Here is a 27,084-nt window from a genome sequence, read left to right on the forward strand (position 1 = left end):
GTGTGTGTGTGTGTGTGTGTGTGTGTGTGTGTGTGTGTGTGTGTGTGTGTGTGTGTGTGTGTGCGTGCGTGCGTGCGTGCGTGCGTGCGTGCGTGCGTGCGTGCGTGCGTGCGTGCGTGCGTGCGTGCGTGCGTGCGTGCGTGCGTGCATTTTGAGAGCACCCCATGAAATTAGAGCAGACCAGCAGGAGTAGGCGGGACGAGAAGGCGAGGATGTATAGATGGATAGATAGATAGTCGCATAAAGGAGGCGAGAAAGCAAGACGACAGACGAGAGAGTGAAGCGGGAAACAGATACAGTATCTCCGCAGTACGGTCCACTCCCAAACGGGGGAGGATAATCGCGGTGACACCGTGCCGCAGCCTGTCGTGGTGAGAGGCCTGAGGATCCAACACAGCTAATTGGTTTCTAATCAGAGCTTGAGGGTTTTCTTTCCCCCCCTGCATTTATGCTGCATTCTTTTTTCCCTCTTCAGTTATGATAGAAATGGAGCGAGAGAGAGAGAGAGAGCGCGACCGAGTGGGTGACATGGGGAGTTAGAGAGTTTTGCCAAAAGTGAGATAATGTGTGAGAAAAGAGAGAGGGAGGGTTGGGGGGGGGGGGGGGGGGGGGGGGGGTGGCACCGTGGCAGGAAAGAGATAAAGAGAGAAAGCATGAAATGAGGACGGTATGATGCCAGGCTGTCACCCGCCTAAGCCGAAAGGAGGAGGAGGAGGAGTAGGAGGGCGAGGTTGGTTGTTGCTGTCGGTGGCGAAGGAGCTTACGCGAGAGTCTGTACAACAACGTGGGCCAAATGGCAGCAGGCTAGCCACCGCGGTCTGTCTCATTATGCGCCAGATAACATTAATGAGAGCTAATGAAAAGAGTTTCTGGCCCCGACACTCACGCTAACAGAGTTACGGCTCTTGGTTTTCTGTCGCCTAGCTGGCCCCCCTGCCTTGGCTCCGGGCTCTGAGCTGCTTGCCGTGGTTCAGCCGCAGACATGGCAAACAAAACATTATCAAACGCACAAAAGCAAAAAAACACAATGTTTGGGAAGTCAGACGTTCATGGTTCTATGAACACTTTATTTTGGTTTAATTACAGAGCAGTTCCTGCGTCCGTCTCTGCTCTGTGACCGGTCCTCTCTCCCTCACCCGTTCTCGATGACTTCCACTTTTAATTCACTACAACTAAATAAACAGGCAGAAACCTCATATCTCCATGGGTTTTTTGTAGATTAATACTCTACTTTGCGATATTAGAGTGTCATACAAAAGTAGCAGATCTACAAGCTTGTCGTTTTTTTTTTAGAGGTATATTGTGTGCCAACGGTGACGCAATTGTAGTCCTTAGCGGCCATATTTTGGGTCAAAACACAGGTGTTTCAATTGTTTGATTGCATAGAACTAATGCTCTACTCCATTCATAACACCTGTGTAAGGCTGTGTTGACCCAAGAAATGGCCACTCTAAGAACTACATTTGGCACACCCTATCCACCGGTGCTATGAATGAACGATAACCCGCCTTTGGCAGAATATATTGAAGAATATAACATCACAAATAAGAAAAGGAGTGAAAGACTTGAAAGTAGAGCATCCTGAGCACATTTGCTCTAAACGGTGTCCAGTTTTTCAATTTTTCACTTCCTCTCACGTACGCCCTGTAGTACCTCTGCGTACCCCTAGGGGTACACGAACCCCCATTTGAGAACCATTGATCTGGAGGATGCAGGCATTCACATCACCTATGCATCCTGCCTCATCAGTCAGTCAGGTCCAACCTGTCTTTCCCCAGTCTTCTATATTTTCCTATACTTGCGCAATTTGTTGGTGTCCACAAAGTTTGACTGTGGACAGCACTGTTACCAAACATACACAGCTAATTATTTCTGTCTCTGTTGAGATGGTAGCTAGAGAAATTCCACTTTTGTGATGTCTTCCCCCATCTGACCAAACATTTTAGTACAGCATACATTGTGGTAGTTTAGATTAACCACTTAAACCCATATACTGTACTGTACCCTCCCTTTCCCCCTCTACACCAAATCTATTTACCAAAAATAGCTGATTTCCAAGGTCACAACCCATCACAAGTTTTTCCAAATGTTTGCTTATTTTTAAGCTCCAACAGGGTGAAAAATAGAAAAAAAACTATTACATGGAATAAGTCGTGAAGCACATAAATTCTGATCTCATGACACAGTTCTGTCAACATGCACACTTTTACTAAACCGTTTAACTTTTCTTTGCTGCAGCAAGAGATAAATGATTTGTCCAGGTCCATTAAAAGTAGTTAAACAGACTTTTTTCAGGGAGTAATTTTTGTAGTAATCTTGTAGTAATGTCTTGTAGTAATGTCTTGTAGTAATGTCGTAATTTTAAGTATAGTAATGAGTAATTTAGTAACTTATTTTTAAAGTATTGAACCCAACATGGAGAAAGCCTTCCGATCCATACTATATTGGAGATAGAGTACATATATCAAGCTATAGATATGTGTTAAATCAAACATATAATGAGAAATGCGTTATTTGCGAGTGTCACATGTAGACTTTATGATTTCTCATCCAATTAAACGTGAAATAAGACCACAATAAGGCAGTCCCTCGTTGTCTGTGTTCAGTGACTGTTATGCTAAATCTTAGTTTTCATTTTGGTTTCAGTCTGAATAAACAGCAAGAAAAAAGAAGAAAAAAACAGCAAAAAAAGCTTTATATTTTGCATTTTTATAGCACATAAATCACACTTTATAATTTGTGTCTTTGCATATCCTGTAACTCATACAGTAGCCTACATTTATCTTTCAAATGAGCTAGAATACATGCAGCAGAAGCCAGTAGTGTATGTCTTGTTCAAGGACACTTATTGACAGTATTTCCTCTGTAACTAACCGCAGTGTCTTAAACAGCTGTACACCGTTATGTTTATCTTCTGATACCGATGATACTGACTATACAGACTACTATTAGCCTAATGTTCTTGGTATGGACCACAGGAACAGCAGTACTTTTAAGATGACCTGCATCTGTACAGTACGTGGGCTAACGTGACCCGTCTCCAGAACATCAGCATGCTGTATGAAAACCTGATCCCATTGCTTCCTGAAAAATGGTTCCCTCCTCAGTTTGTTTAACAGCCGAGATCCGAAAGATTAGCTGAACCAATAGAACCACGGACGGAGCCAAGGAAACTTGGTAACAGGAGACTGAATGTAAATAGGATTCAGCAGCAGTGAAAGGTACAAAGTGCTCTAATTAAATCCCAACCCTCCACGTGGAATTAGATTTCACTGGGCCTCACGGCGTCATGTCACAAAAGACAAAGTGACACACTGCTCTTTGTCTTCAACCAAGCAAATTCTAATTAGGTGTGCGCGTGCGTGCGCGTGCACGACGTGCAATGTGCGTCTATCAGTGGCCACGGGGGAACGTGGCGTGAGTGTTGGTAGCATGCCAGTCAATCAGTCAATTGTGTTTTTAAAAAATTGATAATGCCAGTCGGTGTATTGACTGAAGTCCATTCAGCACCGCTTGTTTATACCAATATACAGTTAGCTGTGATATTGATTTTTTTCTCCCCCTATACAGTATGTTCATGGAGTAGCAGGAGGAGGAGAGGAGTCTGCACAGCCTTTGTTCTCTTGTTCAACCATTTATACAGTAGATAGTTGGCGTCCACCACTTAAAGGGGGCGTGACACGGCCAAAACAGCTAATTATGGCTATCAAATTAGCCAATATTTGATGTCATGTACCCCCATGTTAAATGACCCAATCAAATTAATTTATTGTAGTTACTGTACTGAAAGTAGTACTTTATGTACAGTAACTGAAATAAATTAATTTGATTGGGCTAATATGGGGGGAGGGGCGGAGTCGATTATCCATATCATTATCTTTTGAAACTGCCCCAAAAAAAGCTGTCCGAGGTGTGTTTCCGACTTTCTAAACCAACTTTAAAACTATCAGTTCTAGGGGTAAAAATTATATAGCATTCGCTATAAAATCAATGGTTAGACCGATAAAAAAGTACATGTCTTCTTCAAAAAAGGTGTCAAAAAAGGTGTACGAGGGTCAACACGCTTCTCCCCGTCTATGAGACTGTTTTGTCGGCCATACCCTGCTGTCTCTTCCCCTAACCTGACTGGAGCACCCGGGACACCGGAGCAAGCGTAGAACGAGGGTCCAGCGATCTCCTCCTCCGACCTCCGCAGAGGAGGTCCGTGGCTCGTGTAGCCTGTGTGTGTGTGCTTTCGCGCGTGTGTGTGTATGTACACACACAATAGCTCTCGCAAATAGCCGTGCGGTGCAGCGCTAGCCGCACGCTAACAACAAGGCATCACGTTGTGCGCGGCACCGCATGACGGACGAAGTATACATTGCGCGGCACCGCACGACGGACGAAGTATACATTCACTACTAACTGATACGGCCCGCCTCCTTTTCAGACTGTTTGAAGAAACACCACGTGACCTACTGTATCATAATGTTAAATTTCGGCCGGTGTCGCCACTCCTTTAAGTGATTTGCCTGCGTCATCTTAGAATTTAAAATAACTGAATTAAGATGGTGGCCAATAATGAATAGTAACAGCAGGTATATCTTTTTTTATTTTTGCATGTTTAGAAGAAGGTGGACCTTTATTAATCCCGTGGTAAATTCAGTTTCAGCTTCAGCCATCTGATGGCTGCTTTTATAGGACAGTAGACGGACAGGAAAACGAGGAGAGAGATGGGGAGTGACACGCGGCAAAGGTCGTCCGGATCGGGAATCAAACCGGCGGCGCCGCCAGGCATCCATGCCTATGTGGCAATGCCTAAGTGGTATGCGCCTGGACCAGTAGGCCAGCAGCTGATGGCTGCTCTGAGGTGCTTGGGGCAGCTGTTAGGGGTTGAATATCTTGCTCGGGGACACCTTGACACGTGTAATGGTGCGGGCCGCCAAGCAAACCGTCCTCAGAATGGACATCAATGCAATCCCAGGAGTCGCATTACACTGGACCCCAGAAGGCAAAAGAAAGAAAGAAAGGGAGGCCTAAAATAACATGGCGTAGGATGATAGGGAAGAAGCTCCAACACCACCATCAGAGCTTGCTGGCGTAATATGGGGATAAGTACTGTAAGTAAGGCACCCCCCCCCCCCCCCCCCCCCCTTCCGGGTTTCCCTGGATTAGCGGGATATTTTTACTCCCTTCCCATTATTTATCTTTTAACGTTAGCACTGTTTTTAGAACATTAATTGGCTCATTTGTATCCTCTGTGTTAAGGTCCAAGAGAATTGCCTGCAGGAGGTTTTTGGAGCCGTGTGCAAAGCACATGAGCTCCCTGTGAGTGGCAATGTGTGTCCTCACCAGAGTCTGTGTCCAGTCAAGAATGAACAGGATCTGCCCATGCGCAATTCTTTGGATGGGATTTATGTCACTTTGAAGTGAGCCGATTTTTTGGATGGGATTTATGTCACTTTGAAGTGAGCCGATTTTTTGGATGGGATTTATGTCACTTTGAAGTGAGCCGATTTTTTGGATGGGATTTATGTCACTTTGAAGTGAGCCGATTTTTTGGATGGGATTTATGTCACTTTGAAGTGAGCCGAATCTCTGGGATCCGTTCTTTTCAAAGAGCCGTTCAAAAGTTATTTATTTTGTAAATACTTTGTAGATTTTGATTATAATTACAAATCACTTCAATCAAAAACATAGACCTGGAACTGCTCAAATTCACGGCTCCACTTCGAACCGAGGTTTGATTTTTTTGCAGGATAGATGCCGGCTAAACGCATTAACATCAACACTGTGGCATACTGGGACAGCATGGGAGTCTCTCGAAAAGGCAGGTTTCTTGCCTAGCGACACCTGCAAGCAGGGACGCAAAGGGATAATGAAACAAAACAGAAAGAGCGTCGCCACAAAAGCAAATGTTGGTCGAGAGGAGGATACTTTACACCTGCTTTAATCCCATTGGGCTTGTTGCAGAGAAGACAGATAGGGAGATTCATACGCACGCACGCGTGCACACTCTACGACACGCATCTCAAAGCAAAAATCTGTGCACAGGCATGCAGTGGCACGCACTCACACGCTCGCACACCTTGGCTCGAACCACAAATGCATGCTCGTGCAGTCGGACCAGAGGCATGTGCACGCACGCACACACTTCCAGACATTAGATGTCTGCAAGTTTTACGCAACCCGCAGCTCCACGTACTGTAGATTATTTTCCCCAGATCGAATTATCAATGCCCCGTTGTGGTGGCCAGCGGGAGCGCAAGCCTCGGTGCTGCCTGTGCGTGTGTGTGTGTGTGTGTGTGTGTGTGTGTGTGTGTTTCCCCGCCGTGAGGCCATTTATTTTGAGAAGGTTTCTTCCAGACATGCTCCTTCATGTGGAACAGCGCATATATGAGAGATAAAGGAGCGGTCTGCCCGCTGACTTTGGGCCATGGTGAGATCAAACGCCAGTCAGAGGGGAGGGAGAGGGGTTGGGGGGGGAGGCGTTGGGGGGCGAGAGGAAGATGAGGAGGAGAGAAAAGAGGAGTGCGAAGGCAACAGACAGTCACGATTTAACGAGACAGAGAAGAGAACGAAAGAGATGAAAAAGAAAGTTGACCTCCCCATGTTATCTGTGTATCTTTTAAGCCCCCCTCTGTGCATTTAATGAACTACCGTACTTGACTTTTTTTCCGTGACCTCCCTGCCTTTGGGCTGTGACCCCATGCAGCCCCTCTACCCGGTGCCCACTGATCCTAGATAATCTGCCCTCGTCCCCCCTGTGACCTTTTTCAAAATGTGCCAATTACACCGTCGTTCGCTGCATCTTCTATCAGGTGTGTTATGGCTGTGTGTGTGTGTGTCGGGGGGGCTCTGCCTCTCCACCCTCCCCACCCACCATCCCAGCCTCTCAGAACTCCATAATAAAAGGTGGGTTTGGCATTTTTTCGTTAGTTGGACGATAGCCAAGGTTTGCGGCAGTGAGAGAGGATTATGAGGAGAGAGCCCTGTGAGGTCGGCGCCACTCCATCGTGCACTCGATAGCATCTGAAAGTGAGGGGGAAAGATGAGCAGCCCCCCTAAAAAAAGAAAAGAAAATACATAAAAGAGAGGAAAAAGAAGGGGAACCGAGCTGTATAGTCACTAGAAGGGCCCTAGAGTTAGATTGACTGTGCAAAGCTCTCGCACTTGAAGGCCAGGGGACGGATGAAAGGAGCGCCTCTTCTCCTCTGTCAGCTTCCGTGACCTTGTCTTCTGATCGGCAAACCGGAACAAAGCCAGGGTCAGGCGTCCACTTCACGGAAGATGCCATCCTGTTGTTATGGACTAGAGCTGTCAGCCGTCTCTGGAAATACGGAAGCGTCCCTTATTTTGACATCTGACATCACGCTCTGGCTTGATGTCCCTTTTATGCCCATATATTTTATGCCCATATATAGTCGACAATTTGATGTCATAACATGACCATATATGGGCATTTCCAGATCACACTTGCAAATTAATTATGTCCTTGTCCGTTTTATGCCCATATATGGAGATCCCTGTCCCAATGTCATCAATATCAAGGGCATATCTGGGAATGCCCATATTTGGTAATGCCCATAAATTGGCATGTTCTGACATCACATTGTTGACTATCATGCAGGGACCTCCATACTGTATATGTGTAACTGGTCCGATACACGCATATCACTGGCCAGATGGTCAAGAATTGGCGCGAGGTCGATTTTCCCTATATGTTGTACAACAGTATGGATATTGTCTTTTTTTGCCAGTATCTGATTGTCTGCTATTGTCCAACTCTACATTGCCAATTCCGCTATCAACCGATACTGATTATGGGGGGGGGGGCGATATAATCGGACATCTCTACAACAAAGTACTATATAGGTCTTAAATGTAATCTACTATGTTTTTTTTTTTTTTTACATTTTACAAATCAAAGCCTGCTTTCAAGGTGAAACGAACTACTCTGGATTTTTCGCTGGCTATGCTGTCAGTAATGTCACCACTAATACATCATTGCCCCAATCGGAGCCATGAAGTGCTGAAGAGGGCAAGAGGGCCCAGACTCAGAGCCCGCATGGCCCTCAGTCAGCGTGCCAAGAATCTGCCATCATGGCCAGAGAGCCATGATGGATGACGCGGCAGAACGGCTGCTTTTTTTTTATGGAGGCTGTCTGTACTGCTGGCCGGTTGTGACTTCCCAGAATGAACCAGACGCGCGCCGTCTGTCTGTGGGGCGTTTTTGTCAGCCCCCACCCCCTTTCCCTCCACCTAGGGCTGTCACGATATGACATTTTACATGACGATTAATTGTCACTCAAATAATTGGCGATTAACGATTTAATTGTGTTTTTGTCGTTGATAATTACATTTCTGTTTGGCTTTTAGGATTTGACGTTTCATATGGCAGACATGACACATAACCTAAACACACAAATAAATTACTGACATATTTGACAACTTACTACCTAAAAAATAACATTGATAGTGGAAATAGCCGATCTACAAGCTCACAACGCGTCGCATCGCGACGCGTTGTGAGCTTGTAGATCTGCTATTTCCACTATTTCTGTCATTTTTCAACATTCACGATTATGACGATTATGACAAGATAATTCCGATAATGTCAAATAATCACGATTAGACGATTATGTAATAATTGTGACAGCCCTACCTCCACCCCCGGTCCCATTTTTATTATTACTTATTCGCGTATAAAGCAATAATGTTGGTCCAATTCTTCCCCGCTATCAATTTGCGAGCTCGGGCTGTTAAACTGTGAATTATGCAACTCACAGACGACACGGGGGGGAGAAAAAAAAAGAAAAGTGATTGTGCTGGCTAATCGACGTGGCGATGCTGGGGAATATTTACTACCCTCTTCAGGTCTCTGGAGCTTTTAAACTCTATGAGGGGAAGAGATATATCTATAGACACTTGCCACCTGTTGCATTTGTCTTGATGAGGGGTTGAATCGTAAATTGCAAATGTGAAGTGGATGTTTGTACTACAGTTACACAGCCCTGTAAAGTCCCTATCATAGTAGGCACCACGGTGATAAGCTATCCACCGCAGTGTAGTCTTTAGTCATAAAACTACAACATTGCGTCATTACTCGCAGTGAAGTGCTATCCACCACGAACCACGACACATCTCTCTGTTTTTCTCTGATTGGTCGATCTAGACCAGTCAGTCACAGTGATAGGACTTCACCATGATTGACTATGATGGCCTCCACTTGTTTTCTCACTTTAGGTGGATAGCTTATCACCTAAAATTTGCAGACTCTGATAAGGGCTTAAGGGTCCATTTTTATACACAGAGTTAAATTGACACTGAGTCAGGCCTGGAAGTTTGTCATTTTAGGGGCAATGCCACTTGGCCTTTGGTGTAAATTCTTTTAGGACACAAAGGCCAAATGACAGGGCAGGAAGGCCATCAAATAAAATAAGATTTTAGTCCATTGAAAGAATGTGTTGAATTTAAGGGTTAGGGATGAAAACCTAATCTGCGGTGAAATAGCTGAGGCATTAAGGCCACTGTGGCCTCAGGTCATGCCATTGGTTTTAGGGGCACAAGGCCAAAATGAGGGGCAACGGATGATGTCTAAAACTAAGACTAAATATACTGACAATTTCATCAACAAATAAAAACTAGACTAAAATTTGGGAGAAACTAGTGGAGAAGAGATCCAGTAGAACTAAAAGACAAGTCATTTTATGTTTGTTTGTTCACAAGCTCACAATGCGTTGTGAGCTTGTAGATCTGATATTTTCAGCATGTAGCTAAGTATAAATCAGGCATTAATTTTAGTTGACTACGTTTACTGTAGATTTAGTCAACTAAAATCGTATGATATTTAGTCAACTAAAACTAGACTAACATTTCAGATGACTAAAATATGACTAAAACTACATTTAAATTTTATTCAAGAGGCTATGACTAAAAGTAAATCAAAATGTGCTGTCAAAGTCAACACTGGGTTCCGTTGACACGGAGTCCAGCCCAGCCATGCTTAAAATGTGTTTCTGCATGACGTGTCGCTGTGCATCCTAAATGGCTTCACGTAAAATCATGCTGTTTTAGTTTGTTGAAGTGTTGTGTAATTGTGCGTGCGTGCGTGCGTGCGTGCGTGCGTGCGTGCGCACTGCGCACCTGTGGCTACAGGAATACTTTATACATGTATGCTCAATGTGTCTTCATGGATTCCGAGCTGCAGACAGTGATCCCACTCTGGCGTTTCGCTTTGATCCTCTGCGGCCCTGCTTCCCCGCCCCTCTCCTGCTAAATCCTCCAAACCGGAGTCATGTCGTAGTCCTTTCCTACGCCGAGTCTACTGATCCTCCAACCGCTGTCATTAGGGCCCATTGAGATTGGCTGGCATGTTCGGCCACGGCTGACTGCATGAGTCCCATTTATCCCAGAAACCCTTATACCTCGCCTCCCTCCCTCCCTCTCCGTTGGCTCTATGGAGACGGGAGAGCTGACAGGTTTGTCTGTTCACCTGTCTTGCCGGGTTGTTAGAAGCCCCCCCCCCCCCTTTCCCCCGTCTGAGCCTTGTTATGGGACCTGCTGATCCATGGCGGCACAAAAGCCTGTGTGAAAGGTGAAAGGAATTAGCAAAAAACCTGGGCTTTGCACCTCCTGCCTTTCCAGCAGTGCGAGGTCTTAACCTTCTCTCGCACAGGCGGGTATATCCTCCCGTTTCTGGCACCGGTGTCGATAACAGGTGAAATTGCGGGCACCGGCGGTGTCAGATATCAGTCGGGTTCCTGGCGTGGGATGAAGTGGATTTTTGTTTTGAAATATTGTTTCCAGTTCTGAGCTCAAATAACATCACTTGTGTAAATGGAAGATGGAGCATTTATATAGCGCTTTTATCCAAAGCGCTTTACATTAGATTTTGCATTACATTCACCCTCACACATTCACGCACCGATGGCAGAGGAAACCATGCTCGTCGGGAGCAATTAGGGGTTCAGGGTCTTGCTCAAGGACACTCCGACACTATCTCTGGGGGAGCCCGGGATCAAACCGGGAACCTTCCGGGTTTGCCAAGACGCCACTCTACCCCGCCTGTGTGAGACTTGCGCTTTAGAGACAGGAGCTAACAGGAGGCATTTGTCTTCGATACTGGTTTTAATGGAAGTGTAATTACAAAAAAGTACAAAGTGTGAGCAATTTGGCTACCTATCAAGGTAGGGTCAATATCAGGCTGATAAAACACTACAATACAGAAAATACCTAAAAATCTAACTAATGGGACTTCTGTGCCACTTTACATGCAGGAAAAAAGGAGTTGGTCCCTCTCTAATAGAGAAAAATGGATTATGTGTCAATCAATATCTGATGGACCACTGACCGAAGTTAATGATCAGTATTGACGTGCCTCAGTGAAAGCAATGCCATGAAACTAACTATTGGCAGTACTTATAAGGTCATTGTTAGGAGTTGATGTCTGGTGATTAGGGTCACGCCAACATATAGAGAGAGAGGTCCTGGGTTCAGTCCTCATTCAGCCGTGTGACTGACCTACCGATTACCTGTCCACAAGTATCCTTGAGCAAGGTGCACACCCCCATACCTTCTCACTCACAGCCAAGAGGCGTCACAAGGGGGGGAAATGTGGGACTGAGTCTCTAGGGCCCAAGGTGGAGGGGCCTTAATTATTTTATACTTTGGCTATTGAAAAATAGCAGATATACAAGCTCACAGCGCGGCACCGAGTGCCGCGCTGCGAGCTTGTAGATCTGCTATTTTTGAAAAGTCGTGAAAATGTTTGCAAATCTTTGAATAAATGTATTTTCTAAGTGAATATTTGTAACTCAAATTTTGCTTCTGGGGGGTCCCTGGAGCTAAATATTTTGAGATGGGCGTCCGTGGCCAAATACGTATCATTTTTGGGGTCCTTCACATGAAAAGGTTTGGAGTACCATTGACATAGAAACATAAGTTTTTCAAAAAAACCTTAGAAGGATTTGAAATATTCAAAGACTCACAAGCTCCCAGCGCAGCACTCGGTGCTGTGCTGTGAGCTTGTATATCTACTATTTTTCAATAGTTAAAGCACAAAAGAATGCGTTCCTAGTCTATATGGGTTAAACCCCCTCCCCCTGTGAAGAACAATCATGGGGGGGCCGGCAGTGAATCCTTATACCCAGGGCCCAGAATTTGGTGCCACACCCCTGCTTCTCACTCACAGTAAATCAATCTGGACACTTGCAGCAGCTAGATAAAATGTAACGCTGTCATTCATTTTAGTGTCCCCTTTCCTCTCGGAACTGTAAAGCACCTGAGTGTTCTGACTAGCAACAGTTGCTTTCGAGTTCCACCCCCTCTCAGCAGGCCAGGTTTACCACCTCTGAGGGCCCCTGGGCACTGAAGCTCCAAGGGCCCCCCTCTGCTTACGCGCTACAGGGCTCCAGACTAACACGTTTCAATATTTTAAAAAGTAGCTTAACGATATCAGCAGCCAGTGAACACACTTAAGACAATAACAGTCTGAGGTAAGAAACAGTGGCAGTGTGGCCACTGACAATCCAAATAAATAACAATGTACTATTATAGTACTACTATATGGTCAAAACAAGTCATATCCTTCCCCCCAAAAAATGACAAAATACCATTTGTGACCACTAAATTGGGGGTCTTGGGGGCATAATTTAATTAATTTCATTTGGATTACATGACAACTAAATGGCTGGGGGTTTTCTTTCTTTTTTTTCTTCTTTTTTTTCAAAATCTTTTTTTTTTTTTTTTGGAGGGCCCCCTTGATGCCAAGGGCCCCTGGGCACGTGCCCAAAGTGCCCATATGGTAGATCCGGCCCTGCCTCTCAGAACCTGTTGGCTTTAAACGTCTCGCTGTGGGTGAAGTCGCCGCGATTCACATCTGGCCATGCTGATTTGTTCCAACGGAATTGCTGTAATTACCTCCTCCTGGACCTGGAGTCAGTTTTCATTTATTTATTTATGATATTCATTTTTTTTATCCGCGATGTTTACCAGACAAAACATTGGAAAAACAATCTGCCCGAGGAGATGGAGGCGTTTCTTTCGCTGGGAAATCTTTACAAGCTCAACACCATTAATTGTTAATGGCTGATTAGCGAATCTCATATATTATTAGCCCTGTGATCCTGTTGCAATAACGGCAACATTAGGGTACAGGTGGACTTGAGGGGGGGGGGCAGGGACCTGGGTGCATGCGGCGCCGACGGGGTTAAAAAGCATTGCGGCTGCGTACTGTTCGGAGGGAGGACGTCAACGGACGTGAACACGCTCTGACACGGAGCAATATATCGTCACTGTCGAGCAGAAACCTCACATCTCCAAGTTTCAAGTTTGTAAGTTTTTTTCACCAAGTAAAGCCCCGCTTCATTTTACAAGGCTGTCGCACAAAAGTAGTGAAAACAGCCGATCTACAAGCACACAACGCCTCGCGGTGCGAGGCGTTGTGTGCTTGTAGATCGGCTGTTTTCACTAGTCTAAATCATTTTTAAAATGATAAATGCAAAACGAACGGTTTTGGACATACAAGGTTTCCACCCGACAACGACGATATGCTTGTCTTATTAATTCTTCAGAGATTCCACATATAGAAGTTATACGCAGTCGTGTTTATTTATTCATGATCTTTACTCTGCTCTAATTTTCTCTTCCCCATAAGCCCGTTGAGTATTATACAGCCACCCTAATGACTGTGTTTGTGTGACAGCATGCGTTCGGCTGTCCAATTTCCTCGAGCTGCTGCTCGCCATGGGACTCTGTCAGATTCTACATGTTTTCCTGTAGCTGACACAGTTCTGTCTATCCGTGCTAATCCACTTTTATTCGCTGCTACGAGTGCAGCGATTCTCCCCCCTTTTGTTTACCTCCACCGACATCACCATACACACACACACACAGGCGCACAGACACGTACGTGCAGTATGCACACTTACGTAAGCCCGATTTTCACTCCGTCACACAACGGTGTCACTCGTCAAATATAGCCGAGCTACAAGTTCACAACGCGTCACAGATGCAACTCCTGGTGAGCTTGTACTGTAGGTCGATCGCCATGAATTAAATACAGAGGGCTTCCAACGCAAAAAAGACAGTAAAAAGTCTTATTGGGATTTTCCTTTTAGGCAGGAGGGTGTTTAGCTGTACTTGTACTGTACTACATTTCAATTGTATTGACTATACTTGTACTGGTCTCCATTTTTTTCGAATAAAACTAATCAATCAATCGCCGTCGTGCAACGGACCATAAACGCTTTACATAAGTCCTCCCTGACACCTCCGAACTGCACCCCGTGCCCCCACACTGCCAGGGTGTTAGTAAACTGATAACATTCTCTTCTTATTGTCGACGCCTAGGCTGCCGGAAATAGCTGTGTGGAAAAACACCTAAGTTGAGTCATAAGTCAAGTGACTTGGTGTCTGTGGTGGCGATGGGCCCTGGGCTTTTTTGGATTGTTGTTAAGGGCAGGGGTCTTCAACAGGGTGTCCGGGACCCCTCAGAGTTACTACAGGGGGTCCTCCAAATCTTTGAGTGATAGAAAGTTTTTTTTCTCCTTTTTTATAGTATTAACCACTTGAACCATAGGGTCCATATTCTGAGAACTTTAGCCAAAAATAGCAGATCTAAAAGCTCACAACGCCTCAAGCTGCGAGGCGTTGTGAGCTTGTAGATTGGCTATTTTTAGCAAAGAGCTTTGGTGAGAAAGGGGAAAAAGAGCAGACTAAGTACAGAGTGAAAGGTCAAGTTTATTAGGTTATGACAGTTCAAGTGGTAAAACAAATTGACATGAAACCCAAAATACACTCATGATTGTGCTATCAAGCAATGAAACTATGGAATCTATGATAAGGTTGTGGGGGTCCCTGCTTCATCTCTCTCTCAACTGAGGGGTCCTTGGCCTGAAAACGTTGAAGACCCCTGGTTTAGGGACCTGTGGAGGAAGTGGAAAGGCAAAAATATGTGGCTGTGTTGTTGTTTCATACTCTGTCTCTCGCAGGGCATCTCACACATTTACCACCCCCCCACCCCCCACCCCCACCACAATAACCACCACCCTCGCTGGAGAAAGAAATCTCCCTCTTGACTGCAGATCGTTCAAGCTGTTGTATCTGACGAATGCAGAAGGACAGCAATGGGGGTAATTTAGAGATAGGGAGTGCAAGTGAGAGCATCTGGAAGAAGGGGTGACGGAGCACGCGAGCGTGGATGGGAATAAACGGTTACGGGGACAGAACAGAAGCACTACAGTGTAGGAGAAAGAGAAGGCAAGAAAGTAGGCAAAATGTACTTATTTCCAACAAGGGAGCCTATTATTAAAATGGCGGCATTCAACCACACAGAGCGGACGTTCACCAACTGAATATTGCAGGAGACATTTCTCCTTCACTTTCTGTACAGTACGCACACGCGCGTGCGCGCGCACACAGTATAAGGCAGGCTGTGCATTGTATGCATAGAATTCAATATTTGCTTTTAGCGTCCTCTCTATTGTTGTCCCTGCTGAGCGCTATCTGTTGCTATGCTGTTTCAGAGAGCCTCAGATAGCCGAACGGCAGGTTGAGTCTGTAAACACACCATCAGAGTGATTCACTACAGCAGGCCATTCTCCGGGTCTATAATGCCAGCAGAATGGGAGGAAGGATGGAGAGAGACAGACAGAGGGTGAGGGAGAGACAGAGGACCATGGATGGGCAAGAGTGGAGGCAATCGTAAATAACAATTTCTTATCCAAAGAAATTGTTATTTACGATATTATCGCGATAAATAAAATATCCCCGCCAATACCAACATCCATTATCCTGGGGAGGGGGGGACATTTATCGAAAAATAGCAGATCTACAAGCCGTGTAAATCGGCTATTTTTTTGGACGAAGAGATTTTGTAGAGATTGAAAAAAATAGTATGTTATTTCCAGGTCCGTCTTACCAATAAGAGGGTTTAAATGGTACCTGATATGCAGCTCGTTAAATAACAGTGAATTGATCCCTGTGCATGCCGGAGGATAATTTCATGATAAATTCAAATCTCCACGATAACGATTATTGTGAGTTTTTCTTTTTTTTATTACGATAAACGATAATAACGATTATCGTCCCATGCCTACCAGCAAGAGTGTAACAGAACATATTAAAGGGGCTATAGTCAACTTTTTCTTGAAAAACGGATGCTAAAATAAAAATAATGTTTCAAAAATATTTTATAAAAAAATAAGCTTCATACATGTGTTTCAATTAAAAAATGAACACAACAAGCGTAAAATAGTGATAAAATAATCATTTTGTCTGTTGTCAGGCTGACACTTTGTTTAGATTCCAGTCTATTCTTTGATAGTGTTAGACTAGGATGTAAACAAAGTGTCGGCCCGATTATTTTATCATTATTTTACGCTTTTCGTGGTCATTTTTTAATTGAAACACATATATGAAGCTTATTATTTTATAAAATATTTTCGAAACATTATTTCTATTTTAGCATCCGTTTTTCAAGAAAAAGTTGACTATAGCTCCTTTAACTCATTCCCTGCCAGGCCCGATAGTCCCGAGATTATTCCAATGTCTTTCCCCGCCAGGCCCGATAGTCCCGAGAATTTAAAAAAAAAAAAAAAAAAAAAAATTCAATTTTTTTTTTTTCAAAAAAAATTTTGGACCCCAAAAAATGGAGTAGGCATGATAGCAATCGCGAAATTGCATGTTTAACCCCCATAGCAACCCCATCTTTCAAGCATGGCAGCCATTTTGGCAGCCATCTTTGTTAAACATAGTGGCTGTTATCTCATGAATGCCTGAACGGATTTCCATTCGGATTTTTTTGTTTGAAAGCTGTGAGCAATGTGGACACACGTGGTGCATTATCTAGGCATGGGTGTGCATGATCCGTGCACACCCAATTACATGGAAGTCTATGGAGACGAATGGCAGGTGGGAGTACGGAGGTATGTTAAAATGGCGGTCAATGTGTTAAGGAGAATACACATACCTGGGAGAGGGCTAGGAAACGGAGAGCAGAATTGGACAGCATACAGAGGCGAGGGTATGGATGCTGGGAGACGGCGATGAAAGATTGATCAAGGGGCAGCGATGCCTTTTTTGAGGTGAGATCTGTAGACCTCGCCTCGGTGCTCCTCCGGTGACCTCCTGCTCGCCTCCTCACTCGACCAAATCAAGTGGCTGTATTTCTCCTGTTCTATTGCCCTAGGCAGAGTGGTGATCTCAAGACACCAGGACGAGTGGAGGGCAGACAGGCAATGGAATGGGGAAGAGAGGAGACTCCAGCTTGCCAGCTGCAGACAAGTTTCAGTACTGTCTTAGAGACTCTGGGACGAAGGTGCATGATCTGTGGTCTGGTTTGTCTCTCCCGGGCAGAGAGACATTCGGGGCCTGTTTAGATCAGGTGTGTACTGGGCAGGAGGTATATACACAGTGGACAGGCACATTGACGATGTCCCAGTCTTTCCTCGTCTCTGTATTTTGGGGAGAGGCACAGTAGGTGGCGTAGTGTTGATTTCTTCGACTAAAACTATGATGAATTCTTTTGACCTTTTTCACTGACGAAAACGAAATATAAACTAAACTAAAACTAAGCCATGAGGACTAAAGTTTGACAACAAATACAATCTAGGTTAAAATGTTAGGGAGGGGCTAGTGGAGAAGACATCCAGTAGAAATAAAAGACAAGTCATTTCATGCTTGATTGTGCTCGGGTGGTGCAAAAATAGCAGATCCACAAGCTCACGACGTGTCGCAGTGTAGCACGTTGTGAGCTTGTACAGTAGTTCGGCTATTTTCAGCATGCAACCAAGTTATTAAGACACCATCAAGGCCCCCCCAAAATAACATTTTAGATGAACCGTAGATTTAGTTAACTAATATTGTTTGACATTTAGGGCGCGTTCGGAAATGCGCACTGAACGCACTGGTGTGCCATGTTGTCGTTCGTTTATTCGGTGCGCGGCGGAAATCCAGTGCGCGGCGCACTGGTGTGTTGAGTGCACGCACTCACCAACCCTACTCAGAAGATGGGGTTAGGCGGTGTGGTGCGGTGGTTCGGTGTTCTGATTGGTTGGTTTTCATGGCCGTGTCTCGAATGCTTCTCAGCTGTGAACAATGGAGGAAATTACCGCAAAATACAGCACTTGCAGCTTAATTGGTCGTTTGGGCTTGATAGTTTCACACGCATAAAGATGTAAACTAACAGCAGGTGTGCCAATGTTATGAATTACATCTCCTTTCAATAGCAACGTTACGTTAGCATACTTAGCAACTGCTGCTTTTCAGAAAGTTTAGGCTACTGAAAAAGCACACAGCTGCCTCTTAAAACTGGTCGTTCGTAAATAAGCCACACTGAACGCACTATACAACGACACGCCCACTGCACTCACTACACCGAGCACACACCCGGTGCGGGTTTCCGAACGCACCGCATGTCAACTAAAACTAGACTTAACAGTAAATTCAGATGACTAAAACCAAGTAGCATTTTATTCAAAAGACTATGACTGAAACTAAATTAAAATGTGCTGTCAAAATCAACACTAGTGGTGTGGCGCTTTCAAATCAACAGAACTGTTGATGCTGTTTCGGTGTTAATGAGGGCTTGCACCCTGCCTGCAGATCAACCCACATAGCGAGGTGTGCTATTTTTGTCACCTTAGTGTTACAAACAGGTAGATGTCTTGCTTTAGGCCTGTATATTGTGTATAGTACAATGTTATGCTTGTCTGTTTCACTTTGATATTAATCCCTCAACTAGATTTAAAATGTTCTTATTATTTGTAGTACATCTATATGCATCCTAATCTTCAAGCAGCAATGGCATTAAAACAATAGCCTGTATCCTACAAAACAGTTAGATTATTGAATATAGCCGTGCCTTCTTGATAAGGCCTTCTGGATTGGTCAGCTGGCTGTAGATAGATATTTGCACATACTGCCAGGTTCTGTTTGGCTCGTCGCCGGGCGGACATTTGCAGTGTGAGAAAGGCTTCTCACAGGATAGTGCCAGACATCCTGCATTAAATACATCTGTTATTCCCCCCCCCAGCCCAATTTACATCATCTGCTCTTGGTGATGCGTTTGAGGCCTGTATGATTGCTTGATATTTTAATTGCGCTGTGTACAGTACGCACACACATGTGAGTGTATGTGCAGTATACCGTTTTTAATATTTATTATTTAAAGCATGTTTAAACATAAATTGAATTACAACGTTTACATTTTACCATGGTCCTCATAGCAGCATCACAAAATGCAATACTAATGCAAGATACTTCAGGATATACATCACAGTGTTTAACAAGTATAAATAATACATGCATGGCATAACCGATTTTGGAGGGATGCAGACAAGCGTTTGCTGCTATACTTCTGTGCTAGCTTGCATGCAGAGTCTTGGGAATGGCAACGAGTGTTCCCTCCGGGAGCGTGTCGATATATGTCGACACGATATATGTCACCTGCCGACGCTGGTGAATGCTAGCCTGGTGAATCCAAACCCTAACCTCAGTAAAACTAAACCTAACCCTAACCCTTAGTTGAACTAATGAAACGTAGAAATAGCGATAATTGCCCGTTCCCTCCACCAGACCAGATGATTCTCCTGGCTGTCAAGGGTAGGAGAGAGCAGATATGACTGAAGGTCGACAGCTGTGGCCAGGGCCTGGTGCAGGGGAGGTCAGGTGCTGTGTGTGTGGCCATCATCAACATTGGGCACTTAGCTGCTCAATGTTATGTTTTTGGTTTACTTCGGTGTGGTGCATTCTGAACTTAATATTCCGTGATCACACTCTGTCGAGACTTCACCTTAACAAAAAAGTATAATATATAGATATCTAATTATATGATTAACTTGAACCACACTCTGTCGAGGTACCAACTTATGCCTCACGCTCAAGCAGGCCACACATGGCCTACTTGTGTGCAAGCAGAGCATGCCACGAGCTGTGCGTTACTGGCCTCATGTCCCTAGTCATCGCCTATTAATGAAGACATTATCAAGAGCGCTCTTATATATCAAACTCTGCTGACATCATGACCACTCCAGGAATGTTGGTCCCTCGTTGGCTGTAGGGGAAACCTACATACGTACAGTACATACATCCCCGCCATTCCAGGGCTACGGCCTTCAAAAAACCCAGTCACCTACATACATACCAAACCTAAAACAGTACTTGCGCGCTCTGCTTGCGCAACTACAGTAATTATTCACAACTTTAAGTCGAACGCTAATTACGTTGAATAAATGCTTCTAAAATCAGGCAACCACCATTAAATTACAACACTTGATTGTCTAACATTTGTTTTCCATCCATTTGATATACAGTATCCTCTGTCCACCGTCATACTGTGACTACCTTTTTTACATATCAGATGTCAGCCTGGTCTTGACAGCTTCGATGTTGCCCTTCACTGATGTACCGTAACCCATCTTGAATCTGGGATGAATAACATGTTAATTTTGATCGAGAATTCTTCTATCTGTGGCTCACCTTACTTTTCATTCGGGTAGCCAAGGTTCTCCATCTTGAGAGGTGGCGAGTGGTCTACCTCTTTGCTGTTGACACATCTGTGAATTCAGCAAGAGGACAGAAAGGGCTGCTGATCGCCTCAAGCAATTCTGTGTCCTGCCAAGTGGGGCCGCTGACCTTCTTGTCCGATGAGAGAACATGAACAATGGCACCCCGCTGCTCCAGCCAGGCCCGCTGTGTGCCCTGGACAAGATGGTCTGCGTGGTCCCAACTGTGCACAGGTCACTGACTGGCCATAACACACACACTAACACCTAAGCTCTGGCCATAACACGCACACAAACACCTAAGATCCATTTGTGCACGACAAAAGCTCACATTGTTTAAATCACATATTAGCTAGCAAAGGCCTTGTTCACACTGCCCACCCGTTATGAAGAAAAGGCACCCTTTATGAAAAAATCACACTTGTGTGAACTGAGCGGTGGAGGCTGCGTGTGCGTGCGTGTATGTGTGTGTGTGAGTGTGTGTGTGTGTGTGTGTGTGTGTGTGTGTGTGTGTGTGTGTGTGCCTGCCCCTGCCCTGAACAACAGCACCCCTCCCTTAATGTGTGTGGTCAGAAAAGGTATTGCAGGCTACATACAGACACGCACACATACCCACACACACGGCCACGTATAGGAGACGGTGTGACCACCGCTCAAAATTAAAGACTTGACATCTGCCAGCCATAACAGCGGCAAGTGGTAAATTAAAACTGTCTCCGTCTTCTGTTTCTGTCTTGCAGGGATTCCGTTTTTCTCTCTGGTGCAATGTAGTCTGGGATAAGACCAGGTAATTTGTGAATGAATACAGAACCAGTAGGACTCCCTAATCGGGAGTAAGCGCTAGAAGAGGGGCATGTGAGAAATCAGGGGCGGAGGTTGTGGTTTGCCAGCCAAGGAGTGTGTGTGTGCAAAGTATGGCATGGATAAGGGGCAACAGTGCCGGAGAGTAGGGACAAAAGTGTGACGTGACGTGATGTGAAGGACAGACGGAGGGACTGACTGACTGACGGAGGGACTGACAGACAGCCAGTGGAGGTTTTCATAGTAACTTGCGACCTGACGGTCGCAACAATGACTGTGTTTTGTCTTTCAATGTAAAATATTTGTTTGCCAGTTTTAAACTGACATAAATTCAATAAGGTCCTAAAGTAAACTATTGAGTCAATCTAAACAAATAATATCCAATTCTGATATTCAACTTTAATAAGAAATACAAAAAAAGGTGAACTTTTGGAAAGAGTGGTGTCTGGTCACAATTTATTACAGTACATCATCTGAAAGTTCGAGGGCTCTTGAGCTGAAGACGCATTCCTCTCTCTGTCTCCTCTATTGTCTGGCAAATCCTTCTGTTTCCTCGATGGCAAACAATAGCTTCTCTTTCAGCTGGCTGAAGCTTTTATAAGGGGGCAAGTCCAGCCGGTTAAAGCACGTGTGGCTTCTAGGAAGCCAGGTTTCCTTCCCCACCCTCTCAATGCAGAACTTCTGTGGCCCGTTGCTCCCCGTGAGCTCAGCAAAGCCCCCTAGTGGCAGCCTGCAGGTCCCTGTGATGAACTGCAGGAGCCGCAAACGAGCCTCGTTGTCCACTTCCTTCACCAGCTGCCAGAACCAGACGATCTGTTGGCTCTTTGCGGTGTAGTGACGATACACCGTGTTTCTTTGCCAGTCCTGGACGTCTACCTCCTGCATGCCGCACAGCATCACCTCCAGCTCCTTGTCGTCAAAGTACTGGAGCCACTGCAGGGGGACCACCTCATTAAAGCCAGCCAGGAATGCCCTGGTCTGGTCTTCGACCCTGCGGGATAACCTCCACTCTGCCAACAGGCTGATGTACTCCTCTTTGTTCTCCTGTGTGACCAGGACGTTGGCGCCGTCGGGTTTCAGGTCATGGTGAGAGATCTTCCCCAGGGTCTCCATGTCCACAGAGAAGTAGGTCTCCAGGCCACACTCCTCGATGTCGTTGTCCCTGATCCAGATGAGCGAGTTGTAGAAGACTGGGTCAGTGGACTCCAGGTCTTTGAGGACTAGCTTCTTGTTGAGCACGTGTTTGTAGAAGGGCAGGGAGAAACCTGTGTCAATGAACTTGTCGTGGAACAGAGCCATGGCAATGAAGCGTCCTATGAAATGGAAGTAGGAGAGGTGGTCAGGGTTGATGATGGAGGCGGGGTTGATCTGCAGACAATTACTCTTGCCAGCGTACTCAAACAGACAGTACATGGGGTTCAGCACCTCATGGGACAGCAGGAAGAACCACTCCCTGGCTATTCCGCCATAGTCAAGTCCCTCCTCCCCTCTGAAGGTGATATAGAGCCTCCTCCTCAAATCGTGAGGCTTCAGGGCCATAATTTGCTGGTAAGAGTCTGCAAACAGTGTCTGCCTGGAGACGTTGATCTTCACGTTGCTGCGGAGTGCATTGGACTGGCACAAGTATCGAAAGTGAGCAAGCTTCCATCTGAAGCTGCGTTGGTAAGCAATCTGAGGCCCCTTGGTGACGCAGGACTTTCCCGTGCGTGGGTCGTTGAAGCTGGAAGTTCGAGTGTTGTGATCCACAAAGTAGCGGACTCCGTCCCTCGTGTACTTAATCTCCCAACCCTCAGGCAGAGGATCCTCGTTCTGTAGGAGCCCTTGTGTTCGAGGGTCCTCCCACTGTGTGGTCCTAGTGGCATGGTTGGCAAAGTACACTCGGTCTTTGTCGTCCTTTCGCCTCTCCCAACCAAGAGGCAATGGGCCCAGAGTTGGATTAGTTGAAGACATGGTGGAGACAGAGTAAAGGCATCTTTGGTTGAACTGGTGCATTGCTCTCTGCAGCTGGTCACGCTGGCTCTGCCAATGTTCAAAGTTACGGACCGACTCCACGGTGGGCCTCTGCCATGTCGTGGTCCGGGTGTTGTGATCCACATAGTAGATCCTGCCCCACTGATCTATCTGCCGATCCCAACCTGGAGGCAATGTCTCCAGGACGCGAGGCAGTGGTCTGTCCCATGTACTCGTGCAGGTGTTGTGGTCTAGATAGTACGTCTTCCCATGGGAGTCTACCCGCTGTTCCCACCCTGGTGGTAGAGGGTCTGAGGCTCCTGCATTGGGAGTCCGCCTGGGCATGGCCCTGTCCGTAGCTGTAGCTACGGGCATGGTCCTGTCCGTAGCAGTAGCTACGGGCATGGCCCTGGGCATGGCCCTGTCCGTAGCTGCATCCGTAGCTGTAGCTACGGGCATGGTCCTGTCCGTAGCAGTAGCTACGGGCATGGTCCTGTCCGTAGCAGTAGCTACGGGCATGATCCTGTCCGTAGCTGTAGCTACGGGCATGGCCCTGGGCATGGCCCTGTCCGTAGCTGTAGCTACTGGCATGGCCCTGTCCGTAGCTGTAGCCATGGACAGTCCAACCACACCTCCACCAACACAACCTCCTCCTGAGGCTGCTGCCTCGCTGGCGACTATGAAGGAAGAGTTGGCTGATGCCTGTGCCATGGAGTTGGAGGCGGGATGGTCAGTAGCAATAGGGGTATCAATATGACGATCATTTGCGTCAAAAGAGGATGAAGTGGCTGGAGCATGTGTGGATGGGCAGGGGGTGCTGGTGGAGGTTGTGGGGTCTCCGTTGATGATGGGGGCAAGGGTGGAGGAATCGGAGGGCACCTGGCTGTCCACGCCACTGGAGACTGAACGGGAGTAGAGGCCTGGGCCTTGACCACCGGAGACTAAATGTGTAGCGTCCACTGTGCTGTTGGTGAGTGATGCTGAGGGCTCCTGTATGGGGCCAAGGCTGGACGAATTGGAGGGCAACTGGCTGTCCACGCCACGGGAGTGGAGGCCTGGGCCCTGACCACCGGAGACCAAATGTGTAGCGTCCACTGTGCTGTTGGTGAGCGATGCCGAAGGCTCCTGTTCAGCGACTGACAGTCCGTCCAGGTAGACCGTGAGCTCGCCCATTGCCACGGGAGCACCGCCCTGTTCCGCGTTCAGCATCAACACTTCCTTCACCATGTTCAGTCTTCTGTCATGATGCTCCAAGGCTTGCGGAAGGTGCAGCGTGGCTTTGCCAAGCAGAGCGTCTGCCCTCAGGATGTGGCAGCTCCATACCTTGAAGTCCACTTGCGTGCGTGGGGTTACATTCATCGTGAGCCTCTCGTCCCACCTGGGATTGGAGCTGTGTGACTTTGTCGTGCGACGTGACTGCCCTTCGGCGGTCACCTCCACGTAGGTGGGAGTTGACCACCAGAACAGGCTCCTCTTCCTATTAAGTCTGGCACTGGAAACAAGGGCATGGAGCTGATTTGTTCCTTCGCGGTTATTACCAGACGAGGCCATTGCCATTATCATACACCACAGTGTAAAGGTTTGTTATGTGTTAGTAGGCCCTCCGAGTCAGGCTAGGTCCATGTGCATTGTGTCCTTTCAACTTCTTTTTTCTTGACTCTGAGTGTATTACATGCCTGACGTCACTTTACTGACATCATAAGATGAATGACGTCATAGACTGGTCTCTTTGTTTCCTATGTCAACCACTCAATAACCCGGGCCATGCTGGGTACTGGGATATACAGTATACCAGGCTTTGGAGTGAAAAGTTCGGTTTCCATATATTCCATATATTCCCTATACTAGAAAAAATCGCACACGTGCGAAGTGAGCGGTGCAAACTAATTCCTGTAAGGGCGCCTGCGCGAATCAGTGTTGATAGGCATGCATGGCAATATTCTTTGTGTTGTGTATGATGTCAGTCTAGAGGTCTGCTCAGACTATATAAGGTTTTCGTGTGTCCTGACCTTTACACCGTCTCAAAACGAACACCTCCCAGGATTCGAAACAGCAACCATAGACTGCAGGGTTTAATGTAGCGTGGTCGCTGTCTTGAATCCTGGGTGGGGGTCGATTTGCGCCAGAAAGGTCCAGGATATGCGGTTGGTCAGACTTTTTCCCTCTAACTTTGACTGACGGCCAACGCCAAGAAGTGCTGGGTTGCCTCTTGGAAACAGATTATGTCGGGAGTATATTATGCGCAACATACCAGCCAGGTTTGTTAGTATCCTTGACCAGACCAAAGGCTAATAACAATTTATCGTGCACATTCATGTGCACATTTATTTGTCACCAGAAACTCCATTTTGAGTAGTCGAGATGCAGGAGAAACTCCTAATTGTCGCTGTCTGAAACCAAATAGAGCTTCTTGTGGGTTATAAAGCACAAGGGGGAGACAGAGGGAGAACAGACAGGAGGTCAGACAAACAGCCTGGCCATTAACAGCCTGGTGGCAGTCAAAGAGTGAATAGAAGAGAAAAATAATATGCAGTCCAGACCAGAAGCTCAAACAAAACAGACAGAGGGCAGAACGGAGAGGGGATATGAAACAACCTGGCCATTACGCCTGGACCTTTCATGAACTTTAAACCGGTCTCAAGTGCAAGTGTAATGGCCAAGACAGATCTAAATTAGCATGAACAACACAGCATTTGATTGGTCTGTTCTGTTTGGCTAACACATGTCGTCACGAGTAGAACGGTTTCTGATTGGTCGATTCTAATGTTTAGTTAATCAACTAGCCAATCGATGAAGAATGAAAGAATCGTCCCGTGCTAATATGTTTTAGCTAAATAAACCGAAAGTGAAATATAGGAGCGGTTTGCACCGCTCAAAAATACGATATAATATAATAAATGTTATTCGACGAGGATGGGATTCGAACCCACGCGTGCAGAGCACAATGGACTAGCAATCCATCGCCTTAACCACTCGGCCACCTCGTCCTATGAGAATCACTTCTGAGTCATGTGACCCTATAAAGCTTATACGACAAAGAGCTTGAATCCTGGCGAAGAAACCCGTGGCATATCTGGCAACAGCACTGAGAGACGTCCACTTGCACATTCATGTGTCCACTTGCACATTCATGTGTCACCAGAAACTCCATTTTGAGTAGCCGAGATGCAGGAGAAACTCCTAATTGTCGCTGTCTGAAACCAGATAGAGCCAAATAGAGCTTCTTGTGGGTTATAAAGCAAGGGGGAGACAGAGGGAGAACAGACAGGAGGTCAGACAAACAGCCTTGCCATTAACAGCCTGGTGGCAGTCAAAGAGTGAATAGAAGAGAAAAAAAATCGCACCCGTGCGAAGTGAGCGGTGCAAATATATTTAGGGAGATACATTGTGGACAATTTTCAAGCCTTGTTTTTCTTTAAATAATCTATAATAATAATAATAATGCTTTGTGTGTCTTCAATCAAATGGCCGTGATCGATCAATAACTGTTCTAACCATGAATTAGCCGAATTCAACATGAGCAGTTTAGTATTCACAATCTGAAATCTGAACCTGAAATCGCACCCGTGCGAAGTGAGCGGTGCAGAAATATTTAGGGAGTACCAGTAAGACTCCCTAATCGGGAGATGGTCGCTTATCTCCACAAATAGGGCAAAAATGGGTTTTTCCAAAATCTTCCTGATCCATGTTGATGACATGAGTGTAGACATGCTGTGTAGTGATTTCCGTGATTTTAGGGCAAAATCTGTAGGAGCAGTGTCCAAAAATGTGTTTTTTTTAAATCGGCCTGAAGGTGGCGCTATATGGGACAGATTCATGTTGATGGGATGAGTGTAGACATACTGTG

At 46.0% G+C, this 27,084-nt stretch overlaps 2 protein-coding genes across 2 annotated transcripts in view; one reads left to right on the forward strand and one right to left on the reverse strand.

Moving 5' to 3' along the window:
* gfra4a (GDNF family receptor alpha 4a) overlaps positions 1-27,084 on the forward strand; it is a gene marked incomplete at both ends in the record, with an annotated part of 278,845 nt that overhangs the window by 13,998 nt on the left and 237,763 nt on the right. The gene's annotated exons all lie outside the window — the stretch shown is intronic.
* Positions 21,813-24,794, reverse strand: LOC308305460 (NEDD4-like E3 ubiquitin-protein ligase WWP1; the record flags this gene model as incomplete). Its single annotated transcript, XM_080750256.1, has 1 exon — positions 21,813-24,794. One exon carries the CDS (start codon positions 24,792-24,794, stop codon positions 21,813-21,815), a length of 2,982 nt encoding a protein of 993 aa, XP_080606382.1.

This window comes from Nannobrachium achirus (assembly GCF_963921795.1).
Source record: "Nannobrachium achirus genome assembly, chromosome: 20".
Taxonomy (NCBI): domain Eukaryota; kingdom Metazoa; phylum Chordata; class Actinopteri; order Myctophiformes; family Myctophidae; genus Nannobrachium; species Nannobrachium achirus.